This window comes from Akanthomyces muscarius, chromosome 5, assembly GCF_028009165.1.
Source record: "Akanthomyces muscarius strain Ve6 chromosome 5, whole genome shotgun sequence".
Lineage (NCBI taxonomy): Eukaryota > Fungi > Ascomycota > Sordariomycetes > Hypocreales > Cordycipitaceae > Akanthomyces > Akanthomyces muscarius.
The window spans coordinates 885571-900085 of NC_079245.1; the positions used below are offsets into that span (position 1 = coordinate 885571).

The 14515-nt window shown below is 55.9% G+C and overlaps 8 protein-coding genes across 8 annotated transcripts; 3 read left to right on the forward strand and 5 right to left on the reverse strand.

The window, feature by feature from the left end:
• Window positions 1-806: 806 nt before the first annotated feature.
• Window positions 807-1709, reverse strand: LMH87_009568 (uncharacterized protein; the record flags this gene model as incomplete). Its single annotated transcript, XM_056196588.1, has 1 exon — window positions 807-1709. One exon carries the CDS (start codon window positions 1707-1709, stop codon window positions 807-809), a length of 903 nt encoding a protein of 300 aa, XP_056053720.1.
• A 573-nt stretch (window positions 1710-2282) lies between these two features.
• On the forward strand, window positions 2283-3197 carry LMH87_009569 (uncharacterized protein; the record flags this gene model as incomplete). The annotated part of the gene is made up of 2 exons (XM_056196589.1): window positions 2283-2420; window positions 2487-3197. 2 exons carry the CDS (start codon window positions 2283-2285, stop codon window positions 3195-3197), a joined length of 849 nt encoding a protein of 282 aa, XP_056053721.1.
• Window positions 3198-3242: 45 nt separating this feature from the next.
• On the reverse strand, window positions 3243-4512 carry LMH87_009570 (uncharacterized protein; the record flags this gene model as incomplete). Its single annotated transcript, XM_056196590.1, has 4 exons — window positions 3243-3778; window positions 3858-4167; window positions 4235-4422; window positions 4473-4512. 4 exons carry the CDS (start codon window positions 4510-4512, stop codon window positions 3243-3245), a joined length of 1074 nt encoding a protein of 357 aa, XP_056053722.1.
• Window positions 4513-5347: 835 nt separating this feature from the next.
• Window positions 5348-6136, forward strand: LMH87_009571 (uncharacterized protein; the record flags this gene model as incomplete). Its single annotated transcript, XM_056196591.1, has 1 exon — window positions 5348-6136. One exon carries the CDS (start codon window positions 5348-5350, stop codon window positions 6134-6136), a length of 789 nt encoding a protein of 262 aa, XP_056053723.1.
• Window positions 6137-6582: 446 nt separating this feature from the next.
• LMH87_009572 (uncharacterized protein) lies at window positions 6583-8905 on the reverse strand (the record flags this gene model as incomplete). The annotated part of the gene is made up of 3 exons (XM_056196592.1): window positions 6583-8542; window positions 8594-8724; window positions 8777-8905. The coding sequence occupies 3 exons, from the start codon at window positions 8903-8905 to the stop codon at window positions 6583-6585; spliced, it is 2220 nt and encodes a 739-aa protein (XP_056053724.1).
• Window positions 8906-10214: 1309 nt separating this feature from the next.
• On the forward strand, window positions 10215-12065 carry LMH87_009573 (uncharacterized protein; the record flags this gene model as incomplete). The annotated part of the gene is made up of 1 exon (XM_056196594.1): window positions 10215-12065. One exon carries the CDS (start codon window positions 10215-10217, stop codon window positions 12063-12065), a length of 1851 nt encoding a protein of 616 aa, XP_056053725.1.
• A 460-nt stretch (window positions 12066-12525) lies between these two features.
• Window positions 12526-12941, reverse strand: LMH87_009574 (uncharacterized protein; the record flags this gene model as incomplete). The annotated part of the gene is made up of 3 exons (XM_056196595.1): window positions 12526-12603; window positions 12708-12785; window positions 12867-12941. The coding sequence occupies 3 exons, from the start codon at window positions 12939-12941 to the stop codon at window positions 12526-12528; spliced, it is 231 nt and encodes a 76-aa protein (XP_056053726.1).
• Window positions 12942-13645: 704 nt separating this feature from the next.
• LMH87_009575 (uncharacterized protein) lies at window positions 13646-14437 on the reverse strand (the record flags this gene model as incomplete). Its single annotated transcript, XM_056196596.1, has 2 exons — window positions 13646-14193; window positions 14260-14437. The coding sequence occupies 2 exons, from the start codon at window positions 14435-14437 to the stop codon at window positions 13646-13648; spliced, it is 726 nt and encodes a 241-aa protein (XP_056053727.1).
• Window positions 14438-14515: the final 78 nt, after the last annotated feature.

The following is a 14515-nucleotide window of genomic DNA, read 5'->3' on the forward strand; positions in this document are numbered from 1 at the left end:
AGAGGTATCAGCGTGACAGTAAAACGGATACATGCCTTGCAAGTCATCTCAAAAAAAAAGTATCCTTAATAGCAGCGAAGCAGCAAGATGAACGTGTTTTCTACGGCTATATTCATTACCAATCAACGCATGTATGAAACCTTGCCACATAAATCGGGGAGGCAAATTTGGCAGCATGTTCTGCAAGTACCTATTTCAGTGAAACTAGACTACTGGCGAATTCCCTCCTAGTAATTATTAATATGGAGCTTCCATCTGAAATGTCCTTTCTTAATGTACGTCAGCCAATTCGAGCCTCTTTACGAAGGGGGTAAGCCTCTGTGCAGAATGGGTCATGGGCGCATTATCCAAGCCAGGCGGCGACGCATCCGGCAACGCAACAGTCCATCCAAACTGAATAAAATCGCTAATGGTAATCCACAGGGTGGATATCTTGACTTATGCCCTGGTCTATAATTGGCAGAAATGATCGAATTTCCTCCTGAGTTGTGCATTGTCCTCAGTACTTCTCGCCTGCCGTACACACTTACAATACGCATCATCTGACCCTACAGAGTGAACACAAGCCATCTGATGGCTACGCTTGTGATGAACAGCCACCGACACGTTAGCCAATACCTCGTTTCTGAGTCGTTGTGTAAAGAAAATTTAGCCAGACTAGACATGGCTTGCACCCTCACTCAAATCTGGCTTCCTCTTTGACAGCCTAATGCAGTACTGTACTTCAATAAGCTCCCACTGGCAAGCCTCTCCCAAGACGACAAATTACCACACAATATAACCAGCGTCAAGCCCCTCGGCATCCATCAAAACACTGAAATACCGCCATCCACCAAAATATCCGCGCCCGTTATGTAGCTCCCCGCCCTGCTCGCCAACAGCACCACCGCACCCGTCAGCTCCTCCGGACTACCCATCCTCCCCCAGGGCATCCTCTCCACCCAAGCCCTCCTAAGCGACGCCAGGCCCTCGCCCTCGTTCAGAATCGTGTCCATGTACCCCGGGCTGATGCTGTTGACCCTGATGCCGTGCCGTCCCCACTCGGCCGCCAGCGAGCTCTTGATCGACAGCACCGCCGCCTTGGCCGCGTTGTAGTGCACCTGCGGCTGCGGGTAATTCACGACGTGGCCGGAGATGCTCGCCGTCAGCACGATACTGCCCGCGGTGCCGCTGGCCACCATGGCCCGCGCCGCGGCCTGCGCGACGAGGAAGCTGCCCGTCGTGTTGACGTCGAGCATGCCGCGGAACTGCTCCGGGCGGATGTCGAGCGCGTCCACGGCGCCGACGATGCCGGCGAAGCAGAGGCAGGTGCTGATGGGTCCCTGGAGGTCCTGCTCCGCCTGCGCGACGGCGCTGGTGACGGCCTCGGCGTCTGTCACGTTGACTTTTTGGAAAGTTATGGTCGCAAGGGGGAAGTCGGCGCGGAAGCGGGCGGCCGCGGCGGCGCCCTGATCGGGCGACAGGTCCAGAATGGCGAGCCCTTGGAGGCCATGCTCAAGGAGCGCCCGGCAGGCGACCAGGCCAATGTCGCCGGTGCCGCCGGCGACGATGGCGTTGCCCGTCACGGCGAAGCGTAATCGGGCGCGGTCGGCGGGGGACGTGCTCGCCGGCGCGGGCTCTGGGACGCTCGTCTTGGAGGTGGCGGAGCCGTCGCTCATCACCATGGACGGAATTTGTCGATGGATAAGCTCGTCTCGCGGCACTGACATGTTGGGCGGCTTCTTCTACGGACAAGAGGGAGAAAAGGCTATGGTAACCAGACGGGGAAAGAAGACGAAATGATTTTTTGTCCAAAGTCCAGCTCTTAACATCTCGAGGGAACAGTGCCGTTTTTAAATCGGACATCACAACCACATCGACGAGCATGCAGCTTACACAAGCCATCGAACAAGTCTAGAGTCGATCACTAGCCCGATGTAGTATAAACGACGGGTTGCTGTACTGTGCAGTACACTTGAACCTTTGTTGCTGTACAGTAACTGCAGCAAAACGGTGGAGACTCGCCACAGCCGTGGCTGCATGATTGGCGGCGTTGCTAAAAACGGGCTGCGCGGCGTACACTCACCTTTATTAGAGCGTTGACGCCTCCGCTCGCCGGAGCTCCATCGTGAGCCGGCTGGCGGGGGGAACTCAGGACTGTACAGTGGTGACTTTGAAAGGACGCCACAAAGGATAGGTCAACGTCATCCTTGGTTTGTTCCAACTAGAAAGAAGGGCACATTTTGGTCGAGAAAGTTGATGCGTAACTTGTCGCTGAAATTGCCGTACTGTTGCAGAGAACCATGTCGCCACCACCAGCTTCACATGCGCAGCCGGACGGCGCGGGACGCAGGAAGCGACCACGTCCTCTCCCCCACGTCAATGCCCGAAACCTCGCCATCGAAAAGAGGCGCCGCGAGCAAATGAATGGAAACTTCCTAGTAAGCCAACTTGCCGTACTATATCAGCAGAACCCCCCTAATGGTGAATTTTCTTGCCTCATCCAGGACTTGGCCCTTCTCGTCCCCTCACTAGCCAACGCCCAACGGCTCACCAAGGTGCACATTGTCAACCAGGCCATCGAGCACCTGCGCGAGCAGCGCGACCTCTGCGGCGCCGCCGCGCGGGAGATGCAGGAGCTGCGCGCGGAAAACGAGCGCCTCGCGGCCCAGGTCAGCCTGCTCCGGCGGCCCAGCACGGGAGTACCACCGGCAGCAGCGGTGCCCGTCCGGCCCGTGTCGAGAACCATGGCCAGGCTGCTGGATGTCAGTCAGGTCGGCAGCGGCACGGCGACGCTGCGGGATGCGCACGAGGGGCCGGAGCCCAAGGGGAAAACGACAGCACTAGTGGCTGTTGAGACTGCGATTCAGCAGCAGGCAACTGGACTCCTCTCCTCGATGGACCATGGGAACGACACTTCAGCACAGTACTGTCAGGACTTGTGGAATCCAGGATGTGACTTTACAGGAATGCCCGAGGCACAGCAAAAACAGTTGATATGGTCTTGTTCTGTTCCGAATGCATTTGTCGACGGTCCTTCGTCCCTACTGGCTGCTACCGGTGTGTCCACGCCGCCGTGCGACGGTCTGAGCCACAACGGAATCGCCAGTCTCGCCTACCCTACAAACCTGTCACTCCCCGACACCAGTTTGTATACCGACATGGGCTTACACGAAAACAATGCAGGCGAAATCTGGCCAGGTTTAGGTATATGCTAGGCCTGATTCTGAATTATACCACCATGCCATCTCAAAATCACCAAGCTAGATTTGCTTCAGCGCCTCCTCAATTGCCGCACGGCTCTGCAATTCGCACTCCTTGAACATCTCCAACGCTTCCTTCAGACCCCTCTTCGTCATTGGATCCGCCTCAATCGCCTGCTGCAGCGCCTCACCACCATCCGCCAGATAATCGACATCCACGGCCACCGCTACCTTCCCATCCCAGCCCTCGCCAGCCAACGGATCCGTCACCACGAGATGCGCCAGTCGCGCGGCTGGCACACCAGGCGCCGCGCTCTCATATGGTGGAGGCGGGTTCGTCTCGACGTCCAGCGCCATGAGCTCGGCGAGGATGTTTTCGGGAATGGTGGCGTGCGCGCAGCCCAGCTCCGCCATGGCCATGGCCTCTCTGGCGGAGAGGAAGCTCGCCATCTTCAGCATGGGCTGCGGCTGTCCGGTCGTCTCGTCGAGCGTCTTGTACGCGCGCAGGATCTGGACGATGCGCGGCGACATGGGATGCTGCAGGGCCGGGTCCTGGACATCAGGCCACTGCGTGCGGTCCGCATGGTACCACGAGACTATTTCTGCATTAGTCTTCTTTTTATCGAAGCGCGATTTCTGGCACTAAAGAAAAGAAGAAGAGAGATTAGAACGCACAGTTGTAGTAAGGACTGATGGAGAGGCAGCCCGCCTGGCTGGCGGCAATGGCCTGTGGGACGCTAAACAACGACGTGCCGAGCGTGCGGATGCCCTCCTTGAGCAGCGTGCGGCCGGCGTTGAGCGCGGGGCCGGTCGACGGGATCTTGATGCAGAAGTGGCCGGGGGAGATGCCCGCGGCGGCAAACTCGCGCGCGTAGGAGCGGGCGTGGGCGAGCGTCCTGGCCTCGTCGTAGGCGGCAAAGGGCGATGTCTGCAGGAGGAAGCGGCCCTGAATCTTGTCCTTGTTGAGAGCACATAGCCGGACGCTCTAACAGATTTGTCAGTCCTAACGCAGAAAATAAAAAAATGGCTTTCGCCTGGTTGAATGTGCTCACCATGCAGTCGAGGATAGACTGCCAGCCGTCGTCTTTGCGCTCCTTGACGGTCCGCAGAAACAGATCGCGGTTCTCGGGGTCGACCATTTGCACGTACACGAGTCGCTGGTTGCTCGTCTGGTCAAAGGGGACAAAGGGGAGGAGGACTTTGGTCTCGGCCGTGTCCAAGCAATCAATGTCGATTTTGACTATATTCTCGTTAGGCCTAGGACATCGTTCTGGTGTAAGTGAGACGTACTGTGCTGCTGAAGCACGTCGAACCAAGTAGTTTTCGCCATTCTGCACAATTTTGATCAAGTTGCAATTACTGAAACATATCACGACTCAAACTCGAGGCATGTCATGATTTATATATAGTCGCATTATTTTGCAAGCCGTCAGTCTGAAGGCGTCTCCTCCGCACTCGGGGAGACTTTGCCCCCACGAAACAGCGCTAGACATGCAGGTACTGTACAGCAACCAGCGCCAGGATGAGCGGGCAAAAGGCCGAGACCTCTTCTTTTCAGACCACTTTCTGACTCAAGCAGCTCTTGTCTTTTTCCTTTTTTGTGATCGGGCCTGGTCAGTCGTATCTTTTTCCTATTTTGGCTGCCTGCACTGTACAGTAGTTGCGTGCGTGCGGTGCAGTGACGTGCTCTTGGCGCAGCAGCAAGCTAACCTACAGCAAGCTCTCTTCCCCACGGCGGCCTTGTGACAAAGACGCGGCTGCCCAACAGACCGGCATCGTTCGGCCCCCAATCTGTTCTCGCCTTTACCCATTCCTACCCGAGAAGCTTGACCTTTGTCTGCACACCGCAGACCTATCACCTTCCTCCCCAACGCTCTTTTCACAAATCGGTGTAAATCGGGAACCAAAGCGCTTCTGACCAGCGACCTCCACACTGCTGCTAGTCCCCCGCGGCCCGCCGTTCTTCAGCTGCATCTCGCTCTACAAATCGACGCACGTGCGACCACTCCGAGAAGAGCTTCCCCCTGTACTACATACTACCACCACCACCACCCGATAACGAAATTCTCCGTCTCCGCCCGTCCGCCACGATCAGTACTCTCCTCATCGCCTGTCGGCCCCTTCGTCATACAGGAAATACATAGATCATATCCCCACCACTCGCCATGTCGGCGCCGTGGGACTACATTGCCAAGCTCGTCTGCATCGGCGACTCGGGATGCGGCAAGTCGAGCCTCACCATCCGTCTCTGCGAGGGGCGCTTCTCGCCGCACCACGACGTCACCATCGGCGTCGAGTTTGGCTCGCGCATCGTCCCCGTCGGGCCTCCTGCCAGCAAAGCCCTCCCACCCGCCTCCACACCCACCGACACCAGTACCGACACATCAGCGCCACCCTCCTCAGACGACACAACAAGCGGCGGCCTGCCCGAGCCCCCCCGCGACACCAGCAAGACGCCCCAGAAGCACATGAAGCTCTCCCTCTGGGACACGGCCGGTCAGGAGACGTACAAATCCGTCACGCGCTCCTACTTCCGCGGCGCCTCGGGCGCCCTCCTCGTCTTCGACCTCTCCCGTCGGCAGACCTTTGACCACGTCACCGACTGGCTCAACGACCTGCGCCAGATTGCCGAGCCGGACATTGTCGTCGTGCTCGTCGGCAACAAGGCCGACCTCACCCAGGAGGAGAGCAGGCGCCAGGTGACGCGCAAGGAGGCCGAGGAGTGGGCGCGCAGGAACGGCATCCTCGAGTACGTCGAGACGAGCGCCAAGAGCGGCGAAAACGTCGAGAATGCCTTCATGAGGGTCGCCGAGCGCATATACCAAAACATACAGGCCGGCAAGTACGACCTCAACGATCGGCGGTCCGGTGTCAAGGGCCCGAGTGCGGGCGGGAGTCGGCAGGTGAAGCTGGGGGCCAACGGCGCCAAGTCCATGACGGGCGGGTGCTGCTAATGTTGGGAGAATACCTGGCGTATGACGATACTAATACGAATGGGGGGACGGGAAGAGAGAGAAACAATGAATAGCATAGGGCTAATGGAAAGAGATGGCCCGTCTACAAATGATACCACAACGGCCCGAGTTTTGTATATAACACCGTGAGTTTTCACGCAATTGGCTCCAAGTATTATATCCGAGGGAAAAAATCAATGTTGCATTAGAGAGAAAAACTTCCTCTTTTAACCACTACCCTTTTAAATAAAACCGAAAAATCAGTGATTCTTCATCTGTTGTACAGTTCATCCCAGCTTCTCATGAATATTTTTATCCTCTTCCCGCACATCCAAGTCTCTCCTTCCACCTCTATCAGTGTATATGTTGTACACTAATAAACTTCTAACAAGCTAAATGCGTCATTTCACAAATTTAGCCACACAACATCGGCAGCATATGGCTATTTAGTCGCTGATGCGCCACGACTCGAACCACTTCATGTACGAGTACTGCTGGTTGGGACCCGTCATGCCCCAGCAAACGGGCATAAATGTAATGTAGAGACCAACAATGACAGAGTACAAGATACCGTACACGGCGCCCTGGATCGCCTGGCTGCGGTTTCTCACCATCCAGTCGACAAAGAAGCCGAGGGCGAGAATGGCAAAGTACAGAGCCGGGTAGTAGTGGTGGACGTAGGTGACGCGCGCCATGATGACAAAGGGCAGGTAGTGGAGGAACCAGCCGAGCACAGGGTAGATGCCAGCGTAGTGGATCTGATCAATCTCCTGCTCGTTGAGGTCCTTGAAGCCACGCTGCCAGCGTAAAACGTACCAAACGACAACCAGACCGACGAGGCCCAGGGACACGGTCGAGCCCCAGTAGACAAAGGGGTTGCCGAGGAGAAAATACTTGACAATGTTGTCGTCCCAGCCGCACATGCGAAGGCCGACGTGCAGAATGGGCCACTGCCACCACTGGGAAGCGAGATCATCTTGCTTGTCGGGGTCGGGAACCAGGGCGTTGTTCGAGGTCATCATGGCGACGTTGAGGTGGATGAAGTCGTGGAAAAAGGGAGACTTGTACGAGCCGGGATCACTAGCAGGGAGCTTCTCGTTCCAATGCGACTCAACGTTCCAGTGCGTGTAGGCGTCTCTCGGGTTGTTACTGGGAGTGCAGGTCACCTCAATCTGCTTGAAACCCCACTGGGGAAGATTGGTGTTGCCAGCGCGGAGATAGCAGCCGAGGACAGGATGCTTGAGACGGAATCCAGTAGCTAGGGTGCGGATGCGGCTGCGGTCGCGCGAGGCGGCGTCACGGACAACCTCGACCTGCCAGTGGTCCTTGTCGTCACCAACGGTCAGGTTACCGTACGAGGAAACTTCGCGGTCAGATTTGGTCACGGGGGCAGCAATTTCGTGCGAGTGCAGGTTGCGACCAGTAGAGGCGTGGATGAGACGAATGATGGAGCCATCGGAAATGTAGCGAATGTCGGTAGCGTTGGCATCGTAGTCGGGCTCGAAGCGGTTGGGGTAGATGAACCAGTCGTTGTTCGAGTCTTTGTGGTGGTAGCAAGTGACCTGCTGCTGCTGAGAGCCCTCTGGGTAGGTCTGGACGTGGGAGTGGAGGAGACCACCACCGTAGCCCATGTTCTTAAGAGTGGCGCGAGAGCCAATGGCGATCTCGAGGGGGCTGTCCTTGCCGACGTCGGTGCCCTCGAGGTTGGCCTGGAAGAGGGAGCTCATCTGGGCATCACCAGGTCCACTCTTGCTGAGGATGGCAAAGTGGAGAGCAAACGAGAGCATGTAGATGAGGAAGGGCACGATGATGAGACCAACAACGCGGGTGACAACGTGAGCGCCTAGGGTGGTGACGGGCATTTTGGTGTTGCCAAACTTGTTCCAGAGATCCTCAACCGTGTAAATGCCGACGAGAGCAGTAACAAAGAGACCGACCAGCTTGACACTGCAGACGCAACCAATGCTGATACCGGTGAGGAAGAGCCAGAGGAACCACTCGGGCTCGAAGCTGTTGCGGCGCTGGTTGTGGAACTTGGCCCAGCAAAAGACGGTGGCGACGGTGCCGCAAAGCAACATGGAGTCGAGGAGAATGAACCGGCTGATGGTGGTGTACGAGTTTTCGCAGAGGACCATGAGTGTGACGAACCAGACGGCAGGGCGGCGAAGGTTGAGCTCCTTGGCAGTGTAGTAGGCCATGGGGATACAGACAATACCAAAGAAGGCGTTGAAAGCGCGCATAAAGGTATAGTTGACTTCTTCAGGGTACTTGTCGCCCGACTTGAATTCAAAGGAACCGTTGTAACCAGCCATGACACCAGAGAGACCAACGAGCATCTTGCCCAGCGGGGGGTGGACATCGAAGTAGTATTCGTGCTTGATGTAGTAGGATCCGAATTTGCCGAAGCTGTACCTGTTAGCGATACGACGAGGTTGTTCTCCAACGTTGAAAGCTTACTGAGCTTCGTCCCAGGTAACAATGTCGCTAATGCCAATTTTCCAGAGACGGGTGAAGAAGGCCAACGCCGTGAAAATCAGCGGGGCAAAGATGGGCTCCCACTGGTTGAAGGTGTCGAGGACGGTAGGAGCCTGAATCGTGGTTAGACATAAAATCCAAGGGCCTCTCTTTGGAATGACCAACCTTTTTGGTCAGCTTCTTGTCATCGACAGGCTGCGGCGCGGCAGGGGAAACCTGCGACGGGCCGACAGCGCGCTGGCGAAGGCCCTCTCCGGCATCAATGCCAGAGGCGGCGGCGCGATCGGCAGCCATTGTGTGCGTATATCGTAACGCGGGTCAAGGATGTGTATCAAAAAGTCGATTCAAGTCGAATGGAACAAGAGACGGCCACACGACGGGGTGTGGGCTCGGGTGTAAAGAAAAGGAGCAGAGGTTCAGCTAGACCAGGCAGAAGACCTCGCGGTGGTGTAACGAAGGGACGAGCTGTCAAGACTCAAAGGAGCTACAAGAAAAATAATGGGAAGAAGAAGAAAGAAGAATTAAACCCCCAGCATCAGACAGCGACCATAGCAGTCGCAGTTGAAGAAGACGATGGAGAGGAATTAGGAGGAGGGAAGGATGGGAAGGACAACGCGAAGCAGGCTTGGAGGCGGGAATCGAAAGGGGATGTCGAGGGTTCTGCGGATACGAACGATGGGTAGCTGCCCCCTAGCTGTGCAGGCTGAGCAGGGCCATTGGCAGCCTGGCAGAGCCACTTGCAGGGCCAGTCCAAGCTCAGGCGGAGGCCACTTTGGCCAGATTGCAGACACTGGACGCTGTAATTGATGCGCTTTGCTGATTTTAGTGGGACGCATTGCAGCCCCAAGAGCCAGAGAGCCCAAGAGCCCCTGCGCAGCCAAGCAGCCCGGATGAATCTTTTTTTGGCGCCATGGGGCCCATTGGAGCCTCCAACAAATTCAGCTCTCTTCCCTGTCCGTGATTCCCATCAGGCTATTCTGACCCAGTCCGCCCCAGCTGCCCCTTGCTCCCCTAGCACTGGTAGGTTCTAACAAGCACTCTGCACTTCAGCCGATTGTGTTGATCGTGTACCACGTATTTACGTGACACCGAGACAATCATTTCGAGTAGTTGTACTGAAAGCCTTATTAATTCCTTGTCTCTGTTGGCGAGCTGTGCACTCAACCCAAGCGAGCTCCAGCTGAGGTAGACACCACTACTCAGTAAACGCGCCTTGGACGTGCTATCCTGCACCAGCCACAACCCCTTGACCTTCACTGCCACATCGCGCCGCCACACTTTACCCGTAATCATCGCCTTTCGTCGGACTTCCCGTTCCCGCCCGTCACATGCTACCTAGCGTTGTCGGAAACAGTGTCGCCTCCCTCACCTCAGCCAATTCTCAACTTTAACTCTGTTGAGTCTGACAGATGGCCAAATCTTGCTCTCGCTTTCCCGAAACCGCACGCGAGAACATGTAGTATTCCACCATTCGTACCCAGCCTTTCCTCGAGGACACCGCATAGAGCCCGCCCAATTCGCGGCCATCCTTCTATACGTGCTTCCCATCCGCCGTCAGTGTGTGCCCTCCTCAACAGGCGTCACTGCACCCCAAGCCGATGTAATGTCGTCCCTCGTCTCTGACTTCATCATCAACCCTGTCCTGCGCCAGGCCCGCCGATTTTCTGAAATCTCGCGTTCGACTTTTGGCGGCGAAGATACCGCCGGTGCCGCTGCGCTTCCCGAGGCCATAAGCGATGCCTCGGAGCCGGAAGACGACGGCCATAACCATGCCGCCATTCTGCCCTCCAGCCCTGTCGCTGAGCCCTCGAGTCCTGTCACCAGGCCGCTCTCTGAGGCGGTAGCGACGCCATCGACGCCTCGCTCCTCGACGAGCACCCCACCACGTGAACACCTAAGCTTCGCCACGCCTCGCAAGCCTGGCGGCCCTATCCCCGAAGACGATGGCATGAGCGCGCTGCGGGCACGAATACACCACATCAATGCGCTCGACATTGGACAGCTCGAAAAGGCAAAATTAGTTCACGAGGTTCTACTCGAAGGCTACCGGGCGTCACGACCGCAGCTGGATCCCGTCAGCCCCGGTCGAGAGCAAATCATAGGCGAGACATCGCGCGAGTATCGGGTGCCGGCGCCCATTACTCTCGAATCTTTGAAGTTCTGGCAGAACCAGGTCGGCGACACTGCCGCCGCTGAAAAATTTCTGCTCACAGACACCGACCTGGCGCCTACCTACGCCCCCATCCGCCTGCCCAAGAACGCAGACGGCTCGAGGGAATCCATAACGCCACCCGACCTACACCCACCTCTGGGGTGTGCTCATTATGAACGCAACGTCAAACTTCAGTGCTCGACCTGCAACAAATGGTACACCTGCCGCTTCTGTCACGATACAGAAGAAGACCACAATCTCGTTCGCAACGAGACCAAGCACATGCTGTGTATGCTCTGTGGTACGCCACAAAAGGCGTCCGAGGCATGCGTCAACTGCGGTGAAACTACGGCCCAGTACTACTGTAATATCTGCAAGCTCTGGGAAAACCGCAAAAGCAAACCCATCTATCACTGCGACGACTGTGGCATCTGCCGCCGTGGCCACGGTCTGGGCAAGGACTTTTTCCACTGCAAGACATGCCGTGCTTGCATCACCACGTCCATCGAGAGCTCCCATAAATGTATTGAGCGCTCTACCGACTGCGACTGCCCCATCTGTGGCGAGTACATGTTTACCTCGCCGAAGCCGGTCGTCTTCATGCCATGCGGTCACAGTATTCATAAGAAGTGCTACGATCAGCACATGAAAGTGTCATACAAATGTCCCATTTGCAACAAGAGTCTTGCCAACATGGAAACGCAGTTCCGCAATTTGGATCTCTTGATTCAGGCACAACCCATGCCCGCCGAATTTCGCGACACCAAGGCTGTGGTGCTATGTAACGACTGCTCCGGAAGATGCACGGTGCCTTATCATTGGCTCGGCCTAAAGTGCCTTATCTGTCTTTCGTACAATACCGTGGAACTGCAAATTCTTGGCCGCAACAGTGAGGCTCTCCAAGCCGCGAATGAGCGGCCAGATGATGCTCCAGTAACCGAAGCAGCAACCGCCGTGCAGCCAGTCAGCATTCCCACAGAACGTCCCACAGGCATCATGAACCGGCGCAGGCACTCGTCCACCCTACATGTTGAGGGGCAGCATCTTGTGCCAGAAAGAACTGCCAGGTCTCTCTCGCCGCAAAACATGATGCCAGAACATACCATGCCGACGATCCCAGCTGCAGAAGAGGACTCGGATAATGACATTCTCGGTATATGGGGACGATCTGGGGAAGAATCTACTGGCGAAGAGGAAGAGGGAGACTATAGCGACAGCGATGACCTTCCAGATATGGACGACGACGACGATGAAGAGGAAGAAGAGGACCCCAACGAAATTGTTCTCATCGGCCACCGATGAGAGACACATACTATACTCAACTCGTTGTCTTTTTTTTGCGTTTTTTTTTTTTTTCCTTTCTTTTTAGGCATACTAACGACAACACCATGGTAAATGGATTGACCTTGGAAGGTCAGGGAACGGGATTACATTTGCCGGCGTTTGCATTTTTGACACAAGGAGGAGTACTGGGCATACATTTTTCGGGGCGAAGGGCAAGCGAATATTGGACTAAAGCACATCATAAAATACACACATACAAAGCAGGCGGCGAGTTCACTCTGCTTGACCAGACACACATGAATAAATAATCGATGATCAGATCGGTATCAGGTCCGCAACTCCCTGACTGCGAAAGCGGGCAAAAAACTGCACAAAACGCCATCTGACTAAAAAGGCAGAACACATATATCGTCATAAATCGTATCGTTTCGTTTGCGTAAACGCAATGGGGGCAGAGCGGTCGCTTTTCGGGCATTCTCTACTGCTGGTCTTCATATTCTTGTTCGTATTCTTGCTCGATGAGTTCTGCCTCCTGGCGGAGGTCCTTGACGACTTGCTGCAGCGCAGAATAGCCATTAGCGTTCGGTCTGTCTGCCGGGGGGGAAGGCCCAGGGGTGTTGTCCTTGAAGAGGACGAGAGAGGACCGGGGGAAAGACGCACCGCCAATGCCTCTGGGTTCACTCCGCGTTCAATGAGGGAAATGCAAATGGACAAGGTCTTGCGATCAATGTGGCAGTTCTGCAACAAAGCCACGGTCAGTAAGCCACGGCGGTCTGCGCTGGACTGGAGAAAGGCTGGTTAGTTGGGCGCCGAGCGTACAAGAATGTGGGATATCTCGTGCAGGACATCGACTGCTTCCTGCGCCGCGGCGCGCTTATCGACTGTCTCGGGCATAGCTCGTTTTTTGGTGCGTGTCGTTGTGGATGAGGTTGTCGTTTACGGGAATTTTGGGGAGACGCGACGCCGGCGCAAAGGTTGTTCGCGCTACTGGTACACCAGCAACCCCGCCACGACGAGCGGCCGGCCCAGCTTTACCTGGCGGACAAGGATCGCGGGAAGACATTAAAAAAGATCCTGTAAACGATGCAAATAAGAAGCAAAAATATTCTCACTGTTCTTAGTTTTTATACGGTGACTGAAGAAGAATCATATTAACTGCTTGTTGCCAGCACTTGTAGGCTTTAATCCTCGCCATTTCTTCCTCCAAGCTACGCCCAGGTAGATGCCCAATGTCCGACATCGCCCAGTGCTTCACAAAGGTTCTCGGGCGTAAAAGACAGCAGATTACTCGCATGTGCCCTTCGGTTAGACATCAAAGTCATCGTTGCACTTTTGGAATTAGCTATGGAGCTTTCCGCTGTGCTCGTAGCGAAACCGCGGGCAGCCGTCGTGGGTGGCGCATGGGTGGTACAGGCTGGAAGTGTACTACTAGCTCCTCACCACGAACAGAGATGGTAATCCTCAAGCAACACAGCATCAGTCTAATTCAGACATGAAAAATCAAGACACGCTTCATTTGATCCGCTAGAGAGCCTAACACCGAGAGAAAAATGTCCTAAGAAAAGGGTATATGCAAAACGTCCTCCCCCTTCCACCCATCACGACTTCATGGCGTCGACAAACAGCTCCCGCATGCCCTTGAGAAGCACCACGAGCTCCCTGGACTCGTTGACCCTCTCCAGGACCCTCTCCACCGCGTCCCTCTCCAGCTTGGGCCGGCAGTGCTTGACGTCGTAGTCACGCGCGCTCGTCACCAGCTCGAACCACGCCTCGCGCTCCCAGTTCTTCTCGTCAATGTGCGTGTAGATGAACTTTAGTCGGTCGTCGCGCCCGGCGCCCTCAATCTTCAGGCACAGATTCGTGATCCAGAAATCCAGCTCCGGCACGTTGAACCGCGACTGCGCCTCCTGCTGCTGTGCGTGCGCCCGCTGCGCCGCGAGCTTGGCGTCAATGTCGCGCTGCGTCTGGGCAATCTGCTCCCGCAGGCTATCGCGCGTCGCCAGGTGGTGGTCGCGCTGCGCCGAGAGCGACGCAATGGCCGCCTCCATCTCTTGTTTTTCGGATTCTTCCTTTTCAATGCTCTGCTGGTACGTTGACGTCTTGACGTGGGCGATTTCAATGTCCTTTTTCTTCATGCGCTGGTCCTCTGCGGATCGCAAGGTTAGTTTACCAGGGCCACAGGTCGCGCAGGGTTAGAAACAAGGCAACGTACCTTGTAGCTCAGCGACATCCATGCGAAACTGGTTGCGCTCTTCTAGTACTCTTTTGCGTCCCTGCTCAATGTATGCATCGAATTTTGTCGTGAATTTCGCCATGCGCTCGCGCAGCTCGTCGAACCCAAAGTTGATATTGGGTAGCTGGTCCACCATCGATGGCCCGGCCGGCGCCATTGTTTGTCGGTTGACGCTGGCGGAAAATGTAGATGTATGCTCATATGCTGCCGCCATCGTGATATTTGTTTTTGCTGT